The sequence below is a fragment of the Propithecus coquereli genome, unplaced genomic scaffold, assembly GCF_000956105.1.
Source record: "Propithecus coquereli isolate 6110/MARCELLA unplaced genomic scaffold, Pcoq_1.0 Scaffold2, whole genome shotgun sequence".
NCBI classification, from domain to species: domain Eukaryota; kingdom Metazoa; phylum Chordata; class Mammalia; order Primates; family Indriidae; genus Propithecus; species Propithecus coquereli.
Genome location: NW_012144966.1, coordinates 11,815,016 through 11,836,677, shown reverse-complemented (window position 1 = coordinate 11,836,677; position 21,662 = coordinate 11,815,016). Strand labels below are relative to the sequence as shown.

Sequence of the window (21,662 nt, the reverse complement as noted above, 5' to 3'; positions counted from 1 at the left end):
ATGATTATTCCTATTTTAATTTGATAGGAATATGAGATCCGAGGAAATTCAGTTTTTCAACTAATTTTGTTATGTATTTTATTTGGTATAAACACAGAAAGAGATTATAGAAGTATAGCTACTCGGCTCTTTTTTGATTTCCGTTTGTGTGGAATATCTTTCCCCATCCCTTTATTTTCTGTCTATATGTGTCTTCATAGGTGAAGTGGGTTTCTTGTAGACAACATATAATTGGGTCTTTTCAAAAATCCACTCAGCCACTCTGTGTTTTGATTGGAGAGTTTACATGTAATTTTATTTTTGATAGATAAGGAGTTACTACTGCCATGTTGTTATTTGATTTCTGGTTGTTTTGTGGTCCTTTCTTTCTTCCTTTTTTCCTGTCTTTTTGAAAAAGTGATTTTTCTCCGTGTCATTTACACACTGCAATTACAGAGACAGAGTATTCTGTATTTGTGTACTCACCATTACCCATGAGTTTTACATCTTCAGATGATTTTGCATTGTATTAATGTCCTTCTCCTTCAGATTGAAGAACTCTGATTTAGCATTTCTTCTACAGCTAGTCCGATGTCGACAAAATTCATCAACTTTTGTTTATCTGGGAAAGTTTTTATTTCTCCATGTTTGAAGGATATTTTTACAGAATACAATATTCTGGGATTGAAGTTTTTTTCCTTCAGCACTTTGAATATGTCATGCCACTCTCTCCTGGCCTGTAAGGTTTCCACTGAGAAGTATGCTGCCAGATGTATTGGAGATCCTTTATAAGTTACTTTTTATTTTTTCTTGCTTACCTTAGAACCATTTCATTATCTGTGACCTTTGGGAGCTTGATTATTAAATGTGTTGAGGTTAGTCTTGTTTGGATAAAATCTGCCTGGTGTTCAATGACTTGTTTATATCTGACTATTGATATCTTTCTCTAGGTTTGGAAAGTTCTCTGTTATTTTTTTTAATTAATTTTTTTAAAAAATTTCAATATAGGTATGTGATACAAGTGTTTTTTATTAAATGGATGAATCATATAATGGAGAAATCGGGCTTTTAGTGTACCCATCACCTGAATAGTGAACATTGTACCCAATAAGTAATTTTTGATCGCTCACTTCCCTTGCACCCTGCCCTTTTCTTATTCTCCAATGTCCATTATACCACTTTATAACCATATATACCCATTGCTTAGCTCCCACTTATAAATGAGAACATGTGGTATTTGCTTTTGCATTCCTGAGGTTCTTCCCTTAGGATAATGGTCTCCAGTTACATCTAAGTTACTGCAAAAGACATTATTTCATTCTTTTTTATGGTTGATTAATATTCCATGGTATTTATATACATTTTCTTTATCCACTCACAAGTTGATGGACACTTAGGTTGATTCCATATCTTTGCAATTGTGAAGGGTGCTGCAATAAATATTCAGGTATAGGTGTCTTTTTGAAATAAAGATTTCTTTTCCTTTGGGCAGATACCCAGTAGTGGGATTGCTAGACTGAATGGTAGGTCTATGTTTAGTTATTTAAGGAATCTTCATACTGTTTTCCACAGAGATTATACCAATATACATTCCCACAAATAGTGTATAAGTGTTCCCTTTTCACCTCATTTATGCCAACATCTGTTGTTTTTTGACCTTTTACTAATGGCCATTCTGACAGGGTAAGGTGGTAGCTCATTGTAGTTTTAATTTGCATTTCCTAATGATTAGTGATGTTGAGCATTTTTGCATATGTTTGTTGGCCATTTGTATCTTTTCTGTTGACAAAAATCTAGTCATTCTTTTGCCCACTTTTTAGTGAGGTTATTTGTTTTTTTCTTGCTGACTTTTTTTAGTTCTTTGTAGATTCTGGATATTAGGCCTTTGCCAGATATATAGTTTCAGAATATTTTCTCCTGTTCTGTAGGTTGTCTATTTACTCTGTCAATTATTGCCTTTGCTGTGCAGAAACTTTTTAGTTTAATTAAATTCCATTTATTTATTTTTGGGTTTGTGGGCTTTGTCATAAATTTATCACCTAGCCCAATGTCCAGAAGAGTTTTTCCTACATTCTCTTCTAGAATTTTTATGATTTCATGTCTTACATTTAAGACTTTAATCTATCTGCGGGGAGGGGATTTCACTCTCTGCTGGTGTGGTAGAGAACAGATCTTGTGTCTCTGTTGGTGGTGGAGTCACTTTTCATAGCTGAAGGCAGAAATCTCTTAGACTCTGGAGAGTGTAAGTTCCATCCTCCTTTGTCCTCAGGGCCACCCCTTTGGCATGCCACTGTGTTCCCCTAGGAGGGTAGCACTCTCTATGGAATAGAGCACTGGGAGCCCCCAAAGCATCCCTGGGTCCAGCCAGTGCTGCTTTGCTGCAGCCCTCCAGGTAGATACCAGGGGATATCAGTGGGAACTCCCAGGATCTGGAGACACAAGGGTCTTGATTCCTGGGGGAGGGTAAAGTCCCGAGCCAGCGTGTTCTCACAATGGCACTGCCACTACTGCTCAGGTCTGGGGTGGGGGTAGGCAACCCAATGCAAGTTCCAAGATCTGTGCAATGCCCTTTGGTGGTATGCAACTCAGTGCCCTCCCAAGTGACATGGTTCTTTTGGATAGAGGAATTCCTCCATGGTTAGGATTGCAGCAGTGCACAGCAAGGATGTGGACCACCAAACTCTCTAATTCATACTTTCCTTGAGATACTGAGTCCCTCCAGGCTCAAGCCAATCTCTGCTGTTTTGGCTTCTTGCTTCCTTCTCCTTCCATGCTGCAGATGTTTCCCATGAGCTCTTCATTGGACTCTAGTGTTCTCTCCTTGATATTCTATTCAAGGCATGATCTTCTACCTGTAATCTTCTCTCCAGAGAGGATGGGTATCCTATGGCTCTAGTCAGCCATCTTGAACTCCTCCTCCATAATTATTTCTTTGAATAAATTTTCTACCCCATCTTCTCTCTCTACCTCCTCTTTATGGCTGACAACTCTTAGATTTGCCTTTTTGAGGCTATTTTCTAAATCTTGTAGGCATGCTTCAGTCTTTTTTATTCTTTTTTCTTTTTTCTCTTCTGTGTATTTTCATATAGACTGTCTTCAAGCTCACTAATTCTTTCTTTTGCTTGATCTTTTCTGCTATTCAGAGAGTCCGATGCATTTTTCAGTTTGTCAATTGAAATTTTCAGCTCTAGAATATCTGCTTCATTTTTTAAATTATTTAAATCTCTTTGTTAAATTTCTGTTAATGCAATAGGTTTCTGAATTCCTTCTCTGTGTTGTCTTGAAATTCATTGAGCTTCTTCAGCACACCTATTTTGAATTCTTTACCTGAAAAGTCACATATCTCCATCACTCTGGGACTGGTCACTGGTGTCTTATTTAGTTTATTTGGTGAGGTCATGTTTTCATGGATGTTCTTGAATTTGTGGGTGTTTGTTGATGTCTAGGATTGAAGAGTTAATTAGTTATTCTAATCTTCACAGTCAAGATGACTTATTTGGACCCATCTTTCTTGAGAAGGCTTTCCAGGTAGTTAAAGGGAGTTGAATGTTGTGATCTAAGTCTCCGGTCACTGTAGTTGTATCAGCACTAGGGGGTGCCCCAGCCCAGTAACACTGTAACTCTTGCAGGCTCCTGGTGATACAGCCTTGGTGGACTTGGGTAAGATATGGGAGAATTCCTTAGATTACCAAGCAAAGTCTCTCACTCTCTTCCTTCACTTTTCCTCAAACAAGAGAAGTCTCACTCTTCATGCTGGGCGGCTAGATTTGGGGGAGGAGTGACATGAGCACTTCCTCTTGGCCACCCCAGCCGGGACTGTACTGCGTCACACCTGAAGCCAGCCCAGTCTTGCCCAAGCCCTGTGGTGACTGTGGCTTGGCTACCGCTGATGTTCATTCAAGGTCCAAGGGCTCTATAGTCAGCAGGTGATGAATCCTGCTGGAATTGGATACTTCCCTTCAGGGCAGCATGTTTCCTCTGGCCCAGGGTGGGTCCAGAAATACCATGCAGGAGCTAAGGACTGTTCTCAGGGACCTCAGGAGTCTGTTTGGTGCTTTATTTTACTGTGGCTGAGCTGGCACTCAAATTGCAAGACAAAGTCCTCTGTACTTTTCTCTTTCCCTTCCCCAAGTGGAAGAAGAGTCTCCCTGAGCAGCACTGCCTCGCATTGGGGCAGGGCCGATGCAGGCATTCGCTTGGCTGCACCACTGCTATCTCACTGGATCATGTGCACCACGCATCCGCTGGCTCCGAGCCCAACAAAACCCCAGTAGTTGCCCAAGGACTGCGGCCTTTGTGACCTGACGGCCTTACAAATTTATTCCAGGGCCCAGGCTGCTTTTTGTCAGCCAGGGGTGGAGCTAGCTGGAACTCAGGTTTCTACTGCTGGGGCAGAGGAGTTCCCTTTGGCTAGGGCTAATTGAAATGTTTCCTCTGTGGGCACTGGCAAAATTCTGCCCTGTATTGTGTTCCCCTGTGACAGGGTAGCCCTGAGTTCCAATGCAAAGTCCCACAATCACTTCACTTTCCTTCCCCCAAGCACACAGATTCTATTTCAACCCGGCACTGGTGTGGCATTGCCGACGGATGGGGGAAAGGCTGCATTGTCAGTGAAAGACTATCTTTTCTACCCTCTTCAGTGCTATTTTCCTTGATATAATGCTAACACCAGGTCTTGTCATCCCTCACCTGATTTTAGGTTCTTATGAAGGTGCTTTCTTGCATGGATAGTTGTTCAATTTGACATTCCTGTAGGGGAACGATCGCTGGAGTGTTCTATTTGGCCATTTTGCTCCTCCTCCTCTCCCAGAGTGGCCCAAAGTTGATTTTTTCCCAATTTTTAGAAACCGTGCCTGAAATATAGGTTAGGGTCCAGTTAGTGGAAAGCACATGGGTTTATTCATTCACCTTGCCACTGTGGTACCCAATCTTAGGCTGGCCAGTCAGCCAGCCAACCAGCCAACTTTGGGTATATGTTCTTTTTGTCCCGGCTCTAGCCCCCATTCCATGTTAGCCTTCTAATATGTCACAGATGCTATTGTGCAAATAAAATGATACATGTGAAAATGCTTCTAAAATCTAAGTGTGCCTAGAGATATTTTGCTATGATACTATCAAACCTACTTTCAGAAAGACACTGTGAGCCACTCTTTTCTTGCAGAAATTTCTGTGATCGAAGGAAAATGTAGTAGCCCCAAAATAATGGCTTTTGGAACTGAAATATAAATGTAAATTAATGAATGAATTTTCTCCTATTTGGGACAATAATGCTAGTCTATAATGAGCAAGTGGAATATTAAAGTCTAGTTCATGTTGTCTGCAAATAAACCAATACCCATTCTATTGTATAATGGACTATATCTTGGGGTTATATGATGGTCCTAATTACCCCAGTCTTCTTCACAGGGTTGGCCTTTGCTGTGCTCTCATCTGTGCACCCAGTGTTTGGTTTATATGGGTCTCTGTTTCCTGCCATCATTTACGCCATATTTGGAAGGGGACGTCATGTTGCCACAGGTAATAATTTCTATCTATGTTTGTACTTATGTTGCTAATGAAAGGTACTCAGGGCAATTATTAGTTGCTCATTACATTTCCAAAGCAGTTCTAACTTTACTGTGGAAAACCTAAGCAATTGTTAGGGCAAGACGTTTAATTTTCTCTGCATCAAATTGTCGATATGCACTGTGATTTATTGCTATCTCACTATATAACCAAGATTATTGGTAAAGATTCTTTGCATTTTTAACAAGACTACAAAAAATGGGGAATGTTCTGATTTATAATGAGATGAATGAATGTAAACACCTGGAAGAAAAAAAAAGACTATATAAAATTTAGTTACTCAAATATTGAAAAGTATTTACATGTATTTGCTATTTGGACTAAATGATCTTTTAGGCTTATTGCAGGCTAGATTCCATAATGCCCTTTAATTAGTATTAATATATCTCTTACCATGCCTAGCTCTGCATTATTGAATAAAATGTGAAGGGTCACAAATATTCTGATAATAGAGCAGGCTGGGTTTTGGTGTTAGATAAACCTAGGTATATGTCTCATTTCTTGTTTGCTATCTGCATGGTCCTGGGCAAAGTTTTAAAGTTTGAATTGCTGCTTTCTTAGTAGTAAAATGACCCCTAAAATTTTGTATGATTATAAGGAGAACTAGATAATTGATGCTTAGTACTTACTACATAATAAGACTTAATAAAGTTAGCTATTGTTATTATTATAAAATGATGCCTTAATCTTAAATATTAAGATAATAATAATAAAAATACTTTTAACTGGAAATATCCACAGAGGCATATCTATTTATTTTATGATTGTAAGATCTCAGCCTCTAAGTAATACCATTTCACAATCATTTCTTCAATGGGCAGTTTGTGTTAATGATTGTATTCATTTCCTGTTGCTGCTGTAACAAATTAGCAAACAAATTATCTGGCTTAAAACAAGATAAAGGTATTATTCCACAGTTCTGGAGCTCAGAAGTCTGAAATGGTTCTCACAGGGTTAAAGTGGAGGTATCAGCAAGGATGCATTCCTTTTTTGGAAGCTCTAGGGGAGAATCCCTTTTGTCAACTTTCCTAGCTTTTAGAGGCTTCCTGCATTCCTTAGGTCATGGCCCTTTCAACATCTTCAAAGCCAGCAAAGTGGCATCTTCAAATCTCTGACTCTGATCTTTTACCTCCATTTTTTCATTTGTAAAGGCCCCCTGTGATTACATTAGACACACCTGGGTAAGCCAGGATGTGCTCCTATTTTCAGGTCAGCTGATTAGCAACATCGATTTCATCTGCAATGTTAATGCCCTCTTGCCATATAGCATACCATATTTACAGGTTCTGGGGATTAGGACGTGGACATATTTCAGAGGTCATAATTCTGCCTACCGCATTGATACATAAATTTTCTCATAAAAAAATGTTTTATTTATGTAGATTTGGCTTTTTAAATCAGTTAAGTGTGTCATCATGGAAAGATTACCAGTTATCTGTCATTTACAACATTGCTGCCTAAACTGTGGCTTGTGAACCAGCAGGGTCAGTGTTACTTGGAAAGTTGTTAGAAATGCAAAATGTTGATTTCCAACCCAGATCTACTGAATCGGAATCAACATTTTTACAAGATCTCCAGGTTTTGTTTATATATGTGTTATGTATGTTATATATTATAGTATTCATATATTATATATGTATTTATATGCTTGTGCATATCTGTGTATGTACATGTAAGTTTGAGAATTGTGGATGTACTACTGATTAGATGGCTTATTAAGAACTTTACGTATGATTCGAACACAACCCTTTTAAATAGACATTATTATCAGCACATTTTACATGGGAAAAAAACCCTAAAATTCAAGTTTCCGTGATCTCACAGGTTAATGTCACAGTGCATGAATTACAACTCAGTGGCCTAATCTAAAGCCCAAGCTTTTTTTCTTTACAACTGGCTATTCAAGAATGAGCTTTTGTTTTATACTGATGCAAAGAAGGAAGAGCCCAATAATGAACTAGAAGTTTTGAAAGCCTATTATTTTTAAATTATTCTGCTCCCTAATTTTCTAACAATTTATTTTCATTTTTCAAAACATTTAAATGTTCTTAGCAAGAAAAAGCAGATTGTTTTAGTGCTGACCCCAAAAGCATTTTCTTGTTAAACACTGGATTTAAAAAAGGCAAATCAAGTTTTCCCTATAGACCATAATTACTCTAAGAAATCAAAAATACACAATTTGATATATACCTCAATGTATACTTATATAAAACATTTGATGTCTGTCCTAAGGATCACAGTAAATATTTTATTGGTTTCGTGATTTTGAAATTACCATTTACATAAGACTCCATATTTAACAAATTATTTAACAGCTATAGGAACCTTGTAGTCTACTTGGTAAATGATAAATCATTTTAAAATACATATAACTTAGAGTCTTAACTATAGTAATATAGTCACACAATAAATGAGAAAGGCGTTTTATTTCTTCATTTGTATATCAGTAAAGGACAGAGACGGCTGGACCTTGTTATTTCTTTTTTATTTCAACAATTAGAATTCCTTAGAATCAGTAAAAAATAAATGCTCCTTTTTCCTCATGTTACTATCTATCTATCTATCTATCTATCTATCTATGTCAGCAGAAACATATAATATAAACTATTTTTTTGACCCTCCTATGATCTTGTACATAGGGACCAATTGAATCTCACCAAAAATTCCTGCAAGCCATTAATATACAGAACATATTTCTCTTTTAACTCGTGTTATGTTGGTGTATATATGTGTAGAGGCATTCCCACTTCCACTTTAATATTAAGAGATTGATGTTATTTTCATGAAGAAAAATCACTTTATCTGGGATTTTACCTCCAACTTAGGTGGCAAATGCATTACTAACTTACTGAATGCAGTGTTAAATTACGCTTTAGGCACCAGTAAAAGTAAGTAATCATAAACCCAGAGTACAAAGACATAGAATATGCTATTTTGTTCAACAGTGTGTATTTTCTTATTTTAATTCAAAATATATTTTTTTTGTCAAAAAAAGAATAAGTCAATAGATTACTTCTTGTGACTTGCAAAGAACATGTCTTAGAATAAAAAGGAAAAGGACAGAAACCTGGATATTAATGCAATGGAAACAGAATTGTTGAAGGTAACCAATATTTGACAATTGGTAGGATATACTCATCTTTTAAAGTAGAGAAACTTTTAAAAAGCAAAGTTGTTTAGCAATTTAGAGAAAATATTAGGGAGATTGTAGAGGGTAGGCTTCAGAAGAAAAGAAAATAAACAAACAATTATTTATTGAAGATCGACAATATGTTAGGACTGTGTTAGTGTTGTTTTTTTTTTTTTGTATATGAAGTCTCATTTATTCTTTACCCAAATTTTGTAACTGGATATTTTATCATCACCTTACAAATAAGGGAGCTGAGAGAGGTTAGGGAACTTGACCAAGATGACAGGCTTATGTTAAGCAGAACTGGGATTTGAACTAGGGTCTGCCTAACTCTGGGGCCCATGTTCACTTTCTATGAGACCTGCGACCCACAGTGCTGTTGAGCTACTGGATGAGTGTAGTGGTATTTCAAAGGTAACACCAGTAGGCTTAAAGTATAACCAGGGTAAGAAGTTGAGAAAATGAGAGCAAGAGTAGAGAAGTAGAGGAAGGGGATAAAGACAAGAGTGAGACCTACAAGACAGAGAAGGTAGAATGTCATCCACAACATCCTCGCACACTCACTGGCAGCCGCAGCGCCCTTGGCTGTCCTCCACTGCTTCAGAAACTGCAAGGTGGCATTGTTGCTAAAGAGGCAGTGCTCCCATATCCACGGTGGCATGGTGGATATGCCCATATCCATTGCTGGCAAGGTCTGTCTTTGGAGATGTTCTTGAGATATGACTCACACACAGGTGAGGCTCACTTTCCTTCCCCCTTTTAGATGGCCCTTTTTCTCCTTCCATTCAATTCCCTCCTATCCTCCTCCAAATCCCAGGAAAGATAGGCCTAAAATAAAAATTAATTCATTTAGATCTTTGTTTTAATTCTGTAGTCATTTGTTCAGAGGCAGGCTTTTGTACAAAACATTTTGCTTTGTGCTCTAGGGGATTTGAAGACCAAAAGACACACTCCTTTACTCTCAGAAGTATGATTTGATCTCAGGAGTATCCTATTGTAACATACCCTGAGAAATATGTCTTATCAAGACCATATTCTATGGTGAATGTTCCTTACTTGGTATTGCCTATCCTGGGTGCCAGAATCTTGTTTCTAACCATCAAATATATTAGTTCCTTGATGTATTCTTAATTTAGTACTTTAGGATGGTTCATATTTATTGATGATTTATTGAAAATTACTTATCTCATCAAGAAAATGTTATTCAGCTTGCTCTATGTATTTATGCATCACTGACTCAATGGAAAAGAGAAGGACATAGAATAACAGACCCTTACAGAGCATTCTGACCTTAGTCTTACTAAGAATTAACTACCATTTATCAGGTGCTAACTACATGCTATCTACTGTGCTATGTGCTATATAACATTATCTCATTTAAGGCTCATGACAACCCTATTGGGTGAGAAATGCTATCTGTTTATAGATAAGGAGATTGAGGTGGCAGTTCTGGGATTTGAGGCGGGGTTTACTGAAGGCTACAACTACCAATTGGGGCCAAGTTTAGAGAGCACATACTGCCTCTCTTATCTGTGTTGTCTGTATTGAGTTTCCATTGAGACTTGTTTCTGTTTGACTTATGTTTTTCTTGCCTAGGCTACTACATGCTTTGTGTTGGGATGTCTACATTTTGCACAGGTCCTTTTCACAAAGTCTCATTTATGACCTGAAGCAAAGTAAGATCTTTAAGTAATGAGTCAGGGGGAATATTTGCACAATGCTTCAGTTTGTTTTTGTAACTCAAATTTGCTGAGTCCTCTCTGTGAGCATCAGCATTTCCATGTTCACATGGCTACATTCCTAAGCATGCTGTGCCAGGATGAGAGCCTTCAGAACTCTTGGCAGGAAGAGGAGAACGCACTGAAAATTGTCCCACCTATGTGAGAGGCCATGACCACTCTTGGGAAATACCACTGATCCTTATCTAACAACAGTTGACAGAAACAATATGTTTGGTCATTTTATGGACTGTGCTATGTTGTTACAAATCAGAAAGGTATACTCTGTTATGAGATCACAGACGGTAGAAAAATGAAGCCTGGTCAAGAGGATCTGGAATGGATCCTTGTCAGATGTGGGAATTGAGCCAACCTTGAAAGACAAGTAGGGTTTGCCCAGGTAAATTGGAGGAGCCAGCATTTCAGGCAAAGAACTTACATTTAACCACTGACCTTACTGAGCTCATAGTCATCATCTCATTTGTATTTCCTCCAAACCCTGAGACACAGATATTATTGCCCCTATTTTTCGGATAAGCCAATTTAGACCCACAGTAATGTACTTTAGGTCACAGGATTGGATTCAAGTCCGGGCCATAATCTTAATTCCTGCCCCTAGGACATTCTCTGTGCCAGTCTGCAGAGATGTGGGGAAACGTATGGCCCAGGAGGGAATAGCAAGTAGATAGTATGGCTTGATGTTGAATGAATATTCATCTATGGAGGTAAGTTTTTGTTTCTTCCAGGAAGTGGGGTAAAGAGTGGAGAAGTGGGGGTAGAAAGGAGAGTGTTTCTAATAGATGTTTGGTTTTACAATGTGGTTTTCAACTTTAATGGTGGAATCCCACAATTTTTATTAAGTATTTTAACTGAGTTACTAACAGAAGATTCACCTCATTCCCCCTTTTAGGCACCTTTGCCTTGACATCCTTAATATCAGCCAATGCTGTGGAGCGGCTTGTCCCTCAGAGCACCCAGAACCTCTCCACACAGGGTAACACAAGTGTGCTGGGCTTATCTGACTTTGAGCTGCAAAGGATCGGTGTTGCTGCAGCAGTTTCCTTCTTGGGAGGTGTGATTCAGGTAAGGAATACTGACTGAGACTGGGAAATAAAGGAAGAGAAACAGTGGAAAAGGAAACACAGTTGGTACTTTGCTTTTATTCTTGTTCATGGGTTTGTCCCTCCAGATGAATAAAGGACAGATGTATTTTACCTTTATGGAAATACTGTCTATTACCCAGAGTAGTTATGCTATAAATGCTGGTTGAATATATGCATTAGAATCAATAAATTGAAGTTACAGAGAAGCAGTTTTTGGCCTTTTAAGAACATGTTTTCTAAAAAATGTTTTACAAAATGGAATGAGCTGCCTTGTAAGGCAATGAGGCAGGCCTTGTGTTCACGGTGATTAGATTGTCACTGTAAGGGGAGCTGTAGGAGAGATTCCTACAATGAGGAGATGTGAGTAGACTTCTAGGGTCCTTCTTAATTTTAAGGTTTTATGACTTTGTTGCCTATATCAGTAACAAATGATACTTAGTGTGGCCATAGGTTTGCTGGTCTGAGGTCATTGGATCCTACCTGTACCAGCAGCATCAGGGATGTGTGTTGCTGCCAAGTTCCCTGTAGTCTTTCTATTTCTTCAAAATATCAAAATACCTTACTTGATGTTTCAAATCGGAGGTCAAAATAGATAATTCGGAAGTGACTATAAAATAAATGTAGAACGGAATTGAGTGTTAGTCGTGGAATTGCCTGTTTGATATATCCATTTTTGCTTACTCTCTTGTAAATTGGATTATGTGTGCATAAGCTTCCCAGGTGGTTGTGTTCTGGGTTGGTAGAGGCTCTATTTTACAGTGTAACATTATTTACGAGGTCGAAGATCAGGTAAATGCCAAGAAGGGAGGAAAACAGTTGATAGCCTGGAATTGGATGGTAGGAATAAAGACATAACCTTGAAGGAAAGAAACATTAAAATTCCTAGAATTACATTGCCTGCTAGCTATGTAAAAAGGACTGAAGAATTAAGGATGTGAGACAAAATGAGAATAAGAACTCATATCTTCACAGTTCTTGAGAGAAGCAGGCTGTTTGAGTGACAGCTTTGCGTAGGAGACTGACTGGACTAGAGGGCCGATTGGTGTTTTCTGTGGCTCATGTCTGTGCTGTCATGAAAGGAGAACTAGTTTCCGGGTGCCCTGTAAACTTTGCTGTATTTTTTCAAGCAAGAATGATGCCAGCAGATTCTGATACGTGCACTGGCAGGCTTAGTGGCCTTTTCCGCCTTGCTTGGCCCTCGTGAGGCTGCTGAGATGCCTGTCGTCTGTCTCCATCTTAGACATGTGAACTGGTGGATCAAACACTGATATATATGTTGCCTTAGATTTTGGTATAGGGTTTCCTTAATTTCTATTCATTCAAGATAAAAGTCTCCGTATTCAAACAGCCATGATAATAGCCCATCTTTTTTTCTGTGCTGTTATTTTCCATTCCTATCTCTATTTGAATTTATGATTTTTATTAGGTTTGGACTTTCTTTTATAAAGCATGGAACAAGTAGTTCTAGGTATATATTAGTATTTTTAAAAAATCTAAGAGTATGCATAATTAGCAATAAGACCCAGCAACCTTCTGCTTAGTCTCATTTTAACCATTTTTCATAAGTTTAAAACCATCATCAGGTATTTTGTTATTTTCTAGCATATTTGGATTAAGAATTTAAATGATAAAATATAAAAATAAAAGCCAGGATTCTAACAACATAAAAAATAAATATCTCATTTCCCGGAATGAAACTCCCTAGAATTATGAGAGTAAAGCAGGATATTATTAAAGATAATAAAAATAATTTCATTTTCATGGCCTTTTATTACATGTAAAATCTGATCCAGAGAGTTGCATGTTTTCTCTTATAACTTCATCAGACATCTGCTTCCCTTCCTCTTTTGCTCTGGTCCTGGATATGTGACTTACGTTTTAGCCAATTTTTAAACAGATGACTGGACTTCATTTGACCTCCAAACTCATCTGTCTGTTGTCAACTAGAACCTTAGAGTCTTTTGGATGTTTTGGATCCAGCCCCTCAGTCATTTTGCCTTTTTTTTCCTTCGCATGTGAAATCCACTGAATCAAGGTATCCAGTTTCTATAAATACGGGAGGTGTGTGTTTGTTTGCCTTATTTTACTTATTTGTGTTTTGTTTTGCCTTTGCTTATACATTATTCATTTTCAAGTTTTTTTTCCCCTCTGAAAATCAAACTGATGGAATTACTTAGGTTAATAAGATTATATTGTCAAGGTGTCTGAAACAATCACATCTGATCTGATTCACAGTTAGAAATGCTCTTACCTGCAAGTAACAGAGAACCTTGCTATCAGAGGCTTACACCATGAAGACATTTATTGCTTCTTGTATTATAGCAAGTCACAGAAGGTTCTTGAGGGGCTTTGGGGTCTGGCAGCACATTCAAGTTGATGAGCTAGTCTGTTTTTTTTTCTTAGATAACAAGGGCTCTTTGCCTCGTCAGTGCATTTCCTTTTTTGTCCTCTCTTCTGGTAGTTCACAAGTAAGTTTTTTTCCCGCTAAATTATAGCTTTTATTTGTCTAATTTTCCCACACACAACTCTCTCTCCATTTCTTTACTTGACTTATATTCCTTAACATTATTTTAATTATTTTAGTATGTCTATTTTTTAATTATAACTTGCCTTATGTAAGTTTTAGAAGCAAGTATGCACAAAACAATAGAGGAATTGGAATGAAATTAAGATGTATACTTATAGCAGACTGTCTTCATTGAAATTTCTAATTTTATATTGCTATTTGTCTGTTTTTGCTTTTCTTCCAACTTTTTGTTTGTCCATAATATATGGTGTGTATATATTTGTATGTCTATAGTATATGGTTGAGATATGGATCTAATTTTATTTTTTTCTAAGTGGCTGCCTAATTGTGCCAGCAACATTTTGTAAAAAGCCCAGCTTTGCTTCTATGACTTAAGATGCCACTTTATCATTTCCATATGTATTTAAACCTATTTTGGGAATTTCTATTCTATTCTGTTGTCTATACATCAATTTTTGTGACAGCAGCACCCTGTTTTATGGAGACTCAATAGAGTGGTTTAATGTCTGGTAGAACTAGTCTGCCTTTGTAGTTTTAATTTCTTTGTGTGTTCATGGCTATTCTTGCATGTTTGTTTCTCCTTATGAACTTTAGCATCAACTTGCCTAGCTCCATAAAAAAGCTTGTTGATATTTTTATTGGGGTTGTGTTAAATTGACGTCTTTATGATGTTGAGTTGTCCTATCCAAGAACAGGGCATGCCTTTCCTTTTGTTCAAGTCTACTTTTGTGTCTTGAAATACAATAATGTTTTAACATTTTCCTCTTACTGGTTTTGCACATTTTTATCAAGTTTATTTCTAAGGCTTTAATCTTCTTTGTTGCTATTAAAAAAGGGATTTTCTTTACCATTTTGTCCTCTGGCTGGCTAGGGTGGTTATAGTTTGTGTTTATGAAAGCAATTGATTTTCGTATGTTAATTTTACATCCTAATACCTTACTGAGTTCTTTTATTATTGGATCATTTTTATTGTACATTGATTTGCTAGTACTCTTTTAGGGATATTTTTACTTCTTTCCAAATTCATATGACTGGTGATTTATTTTATCTAATTGTGTTAGGTGATACCCTTATTATAATGTTAAATAATAGTAAAAATAGGCATTCTTGCCCTTTCTTGAGCTTACTTAAAAGGTCATTAACATTTGCATGAATTATAATGCTGGGTGTAAAAGTAAAGTATATATATTTTGTCATGTTAAGAAATTATTGTGTTATATTTTTGTGTTCTTAATAGCAAGTATAAAAAATATTGACTATTACTGAAGGCTTTGTAAGTATCCGTAAAGATCATCTTATGTTTTTTTCCCTTTAAAACTATTATATAGTTTTATATAATCTATCAATATATTATGTTATATTGATAGATTTTATATTATATACATTTTATATAGAGATATTATATTGATAGATTTCCTAATATTGAACTAACCTTAAATTGCAACAATAAATCCCAGTTGGTCATGCATTTTGTTCTTAAAATGGTGTTACATTCTGTTTTTTAATTTTTGATTTAGTACATTAGCATCATTTTTTCTTCAGTGGTATTGGACTATAGTTTTCTTTTTTGTGCTGTCATTATCAAGTCTAAGTGTCAATGTTTTACTTTCTTTCCAATGCTCTTAGGCACATATATGCAGCACTTTTAGAACATCTAGGTTTGAAGGTTTTGTTGACTTCTTTAAAATCATCTGTTGTCTGGTGCTTTTTTGTGGGATAATTTCTGGATAATGTTTTCCAATTTATTCTACAAAAATTGATCAGTTTAAACATTTTATGTCAAGTATAGTCAAATTTGGCAATCTATATTGGAAAATTATCATTTTTATTTAGCTTTTCTGTGGGATAATTTCTGGATAATGTTTTCCAATTTATTCTACAAAAATTGATCAGTTTAAACATTTTATGTGAAGTATAGTCAAATTTGGCAATCTATATTGGAAAATTATCATTTTTATTTAGCTTTTCAAATTTATTTGCATGCAAGTATTTAAAGAAATCTCATATGATTTTTTAAAAAAATATTGTTTTAATGTTTTTCCCCTTTGATATTTTCTATTATTATATTTGTGCTTTTTTCCTTTTTTTAAATCAAGCTAGCTAGGGGTTTGTCTATCTTGTTAATTCTTTTTTTAAAAAAACTAAGATTTCGATATATTAGATCTAATTTTTTTTCTATTTCTACCTCTGCTTTTACCTTTGTTATTTCTTTCCATTTGCTATTTCTTTATTTGTTGCTCTTTATATATTTTTTTCAGCTGGAAATTTAATTTATTTATTACAACTTTTCATTTTTTATTGATAAAAGTATTTGGTGATATGCATTTTCCTATGCTTATTGCTTGAAATGCATTCTGTAGATTCTGATCCATAGTGTTTTGCTATCAGTATTTTTTAGAATAAAAATTCTGTGATTTTAGTTTGCATTTCCTTTTTTACCCAACAACTGTTTAAGAGAAGAGTCTTTAACTTTTAGGAGGATGGACCTTTTTGCTTTTCAGTTTTGTTGGTAATTTCTAGTATGATAGCACTGTGGTCAGGGAGTATTGTTCGTAATATTTATACATTACCTAATTTACTAATTTTTTCTTTTAATATATTATATGATTCATTTTTGTGAATGTTTCATGAACATTTGAGGGAAAAAAGATCATAATTATAATTATCAGAGTATAAATATCAATGTATTGCTGTAAGTTCTACCTTAATATGATTATTCACTTTTTGTATATTTCATCTTTCTTCCACTGAGACTGGCACATTTATTACCATAGGCCACCTTTGCCAGAATAATGGTCTTGTAGTAGATAGATTACCTTTTAGGTAAGCTGTATATGTTTGTGTCATAAACATAACTACGTTCAAACATCTCTTGCTCATTGTCATTCAGGCAAAATAAGTTAGTTCTGTCTCCTCCCTTACCATTTGATTTATATTGCTAGTATTATGTAAATGAAGTACACTTATACAACCACAATAATGTAATATGATATGTTTCTATGTTGTACATTAAATTATGGGCCTTTTATTACAAAAATACCTTTATTGAGGTATAATTTCCATACAAAAAATTCTACATATTTAGAATGTACAACTTGATGAGTTTGACATATGTATACACCATGAACCCACCATCAAGACAATGAAAATATTTATCATTCCACCAAATTTTTCTTTGACCATTTGTATAAGTAATTCCTTCCTCCTACTTCTTTAGACAACTCCCCCTCTCCATGTCAGCTACTCATCTGCTGTCACTATAAATTAGTTTGCATTTTCTAAAGTTTGATAAAAATAGATTTGCTGTTCCCCTCTTTTGGGGGATTTGGTTTCTTTCACTCAGCACAACTTTATTGTTGTCGATTTTCTAGTTTTATTGTAATGTAATGGTTTTGCGATAGTAGGAACTCCTGTGATTAGAACTCATGAAGTTTCTGATTGTTCCTAATGCAGTGACTGAACTGAACTGAACTGTTTCCAGTTCTACCATCTATTTCTAAGGTACCTTAAATGTCTTACTTTGCAAAGAAAGTCTTTCAGTGGAACTGAAGAAATTTTGTGCTATTAGTAATACTTTTCAGAAAAAGAAAAAAGAAAACTTTTCTAGGCAAAAAACAGTAAAAACAGTAGCAGCCAGGGGAAGAATTGCTTGCACACTCACAGCAATGAGGTGTTAATTTCGAGGCAAGGTGGAACCTTTTAAAATGCCAGTATCAATGAGCATTCTGTTGGGGAAACAAACACTCAATAAAATTCAGTGCACTTTTAAAATCATTGTTCTCTTCTCCCTGTAGCTTTTATTATTCTCCATGATGGGCACTTTGCCCATTCCTTTTTCCAAGAACTGAGAGGGGTCTGGGATTGTCCCCTGACCATTTACCTCTGGAAATTTTCCCAAGCTCTACTTTTCTGAAGCAACCACAGGACAAGATTTCTGCCCTGGAGGACATTGGGATATATGACTCCTTTGTTTGACAATTGCGCAAGTGCAGGGTGACGAGAGGTGTGGTGTTTAGTGACAAAGCCTTGTATTATTGCACTAGTGCGTTCTGGAAACATGTGGTCTTACTTCTTCAAGGATGATAAAAAACAACTGTAGACCCAAATAGGAGATGCTTCACTTACTTTTGATTTTATACTAAACATTTTTGAGTGTACTAACTCAGAGGATCAGGAATACAGAAAGACTTAGGATGTAAACTAGGTTAACCTGCCTATTCAACACATCATGCTTACTCTTTCCAGAAAAATCATAGACTTCATTCTTTTGTAATGCAGGAGGAGGACAGTCTAAAATCTATTTTGATAATGTTTCACTATTTTACAACCACTACAGTCAGGAAGTCATTACTGTGTTTAATCTCAACCTTTCCAGCTGTGTTTGTACCTGGCAAAGCTAAGAAGTAATAAACAATAAAATTAGAATTATAATATTCTTAAAATTATAAAAAAAAATCCTCATGTAAAAAATATTTATTATCCTACTATATGCCAAGCTCTGTTCTAAGCTGACTACATGTATTCATAATTCAATCTTCACTGACATTTTATGAAGTAAGTAATATTATTTTCCCCATTATGCAGATGAAGATACTGCAAGGAAAAGTGAGTGACTTGTTTAGAATCTCATAATTAGGAATTAGCAGAATAGGTGTTGGACTCTGGTATATACTCTTTTAACTGCCTTGCTACACAGCTTTCTAAGATAATATTGGGAAAGGAAGCAAGGGAACTTATTCCAGCCATTTCTAGGGCCAGGCTTTGCGCTAGCTCTTTTCCATATTTTACCTCCTCAAGAAAAGCAGCAACCTGTGCACTGGGCATGTGTCACTTGGTGGGATGATGCTCTTGGCTTCATAACTGTGTGCCTGCCATTCTCTACAAGGCCCTTTCTCATGCCACTTGTATGACTCTTCCTTGTCCTTCAAGGTTTAGCTGAAGCGTCATCATCTCAGGAAAACCTTCCCTGTATCTCTGGACGTGGTTATAAGCGATTCCTCCTACATGCTCCCATGAGACATTGCTCACATCCTATGTTATAGGGCTTCTCACTCTGCCAGGAAATGTTTTTTTCACATTCGTCTTCTTTTCTAGACTTTAAGTCTCTATACAACAGAGACTGTTTGTTTCTATAATTCCAGCAGCTGGTACTTAATACATGTGAGTTGATTAAATTGAAGAGGATAAAGGTCAGTTAAATGTTAGTGGCATCACTATGTTAAATAACCAAAATTAAATTGAGTTTTTTTCTTTCTTTCTTTCTTTTATCTTTTCAGACTTACCACTTTCTCTTCCATCCTCTGTACTAGAAGAAAGGGAATGTGTCTGTACTCTTTAAACTGTAACACCGTTCTTAATAAGCAAGGAGTCATAAAATTTATCCTTTACCAATTTGGTCATGTATTTTGTTAGATCCACCCAGGTCCTATGTGGAGACCTACTCAATAAAATCTCCCACCTCTTCTTACAATTAACCCCACGCCTGATAAAAAATAAAAATTCAACTATTCCTACAACTCCTTACTCCCTGGTGTCTCTTAATGGTATCATGCTTCCAATCGTCCATTTTACAATGTTGTTTTCTTTAACTGGGACAGAATGAAGGCAGAAGAGTCCAATTGCCCATCCCTCGCAGTTCTGACTCCCATTGCATCATGCAGCAGAGGCTAGTTTTTTCTCGAATAGTCTTGAGAACTGAAAAGATTACGTTGCCCCCTTCAACCATATAATTCCAAATAAAACAATTTTTAAGTCCAGCGAAGTTCCCATGTATTCCACAATAAACAAAAACCAAATAAAAAATCAACTGTGTTCGTTTCCTAAACACAGATTAGTTTGCTGATGGAGCCACCCTGTACTTGGCTCCTCCCTCTGCTCTCCATTCCTGCTCCGTCTAGTTTAGGTGCCTTTGTCCTTTTTCCTTTAGCTCCTCTGTTATACTAACCTTTTAAATGGCCATTTGTTCCACATTCTGTCAGCATCAATCCTACCAAAACACAGCTCTGAGGTCTGAGCCAGTGTGCAGCATAGTTCTTGGCAAAATTAGGTGTTTAATAAATGTATGGAAAAGTGATGTCACTCACTCCTGCAAAACTCCCTTTTCACTACTTTTACGGTGCTTTGTATTCTGACTTAAAAATTTCTTGCTTTATTTCCTATTACTCCCTTGTGGCTAATTTTGCTCCTTGTAGACTAGCAACTCTGTGTCCTCTGAACGCATCCCGTGCTGCACTGCTTTAGACTCACATTGTTCCATCTTTATGGATTGTTTTCTAATTATTTCTCTCTTGAATTCTGCCTGAAGTTGTTCATGTTAACTTGATCACCTGGCTGAGGTAGTTGTCAGGTTTCTCCACTGTAAAGTTACTCCATTTCCCCTTTTGCCATACTGTATTCTTTGGAAATAAGTCAATATGCATAGCCCACACTTAAGGAGTGGAAGTTATGTCAAGTGGGGAGTAAGGAGCAGGGAGTATTTGCATAAATTATTGGAACTCTGCATAGATTTGCCTCTTCTCCCACATTTATTTATTTAATCATTTATCTTATTATGGACTCTAGGATATTTGTTTTATTCTTTGTGTGCAATTCAATACTACTTTATTTGTTCTGTTTTTTTTTTTTTTTTAATTATTTTAAAGAATTTACTTGAGCAAGGTGGGGACAACTTCTTGGAAGCCTCAGAGCCAAGTAACCTTGAACAAGAGCTCCATTTGGTCTTTGTTACAAGAATGCTCTTAAAGGCAAAAAGGGGAAAAGAATTGGGCCAATACAAAGTTCTTTTGTCAGGAATTCTCACTGGTCTACCCAAACATTGATTAGTGATTGGCTATACATTGTTTAACTCTAGGGTGTAAGTTATGGTGTGCAAGATGTGGCATTGTTAGTTAATTTATAGCTATTTGTGGTGTCGATCAGTCTAGGGTCCACACTGCAAGCAGCTTCAAGAGGTAATTGCTTAGATTAAGGGTCAAGGGGTGGAGTGGGACAGGACTGCTGCCTCATTCCTGTGCCCCTATTTATTCTGTTTTTTAAACTGTCCCAGCTTTGGGCATCAGAAGCTCTTTCAACTGGCTCCATGCCTGTCCTTGATACTGTTATTTATTTATTCATTTAGTTAACACTTCTTTACTTCCTGGCACTATGAGCTGGTCCAGGCTTATATTACACATGCCCTACCCCAGTCCTAGAATCTGCCATTTCTCTGAGGACCTTTGGTGCCTTTTATTAGAGAAACGTAGTGAAAATCAAGATCTGGGTGCTAGGTGTGCTCATTGCTACTGGGATGTTGCTTCTAGGGCCTTTCAGCTGACAGAGCAAGGAAATACGTCTGTGTATATTAAACCATGTATGTAATCACATCTATGTGTATTTCTGTATATATCCTTCTATACCTATATTAGGCTAAACATGAGTTCATACTGATGTCTCCAACTCTAATTTATTGCCACAGTGATCATTCTGGCCTTCTTGCCTTGTTTGTCTATAATCTCCCACTCCCACAGTGAAAACCTGGCTCCCACCATCCATCATCCATTTACTTAATTTTGCAATTCCAGTACACATATACAGGGGTTTCAGAGTTTTGTTAACCCCTTCCCCCAGGGGAAAAAAACTTTATGAACTAGATAGACTACAGT

General features: G+C 36.5%; 1 protein-coding gene across 1 annotated transcript in view; it reads left to right on the top strand.

Annotated features, from left to right (window-relative positions):
- SLC26A7 (solute carrier family 26 (anion exchanger), member 7) overlaps positions 1 to 21,662 on the top strand; it is a 145,034-nt gene that overhangs the window by 33,026 nt on the left and 90,346 nt on the right. The window contains exons 3-4 of the mRNA XM_012643539.1: positions 5,386 to 5,496; positions 11,303 to 11,475. Of these exons, the coding sequence (XP_012498993.1) occupies positions 5,386 to 5,496; positions 11,303 to 11,475 (284 nt within the window). The remainder of the gene's footprint in view (positions 1 to 5,385; positions 5,497 to 11,302; positions 11,476 to 21,662) is intronic.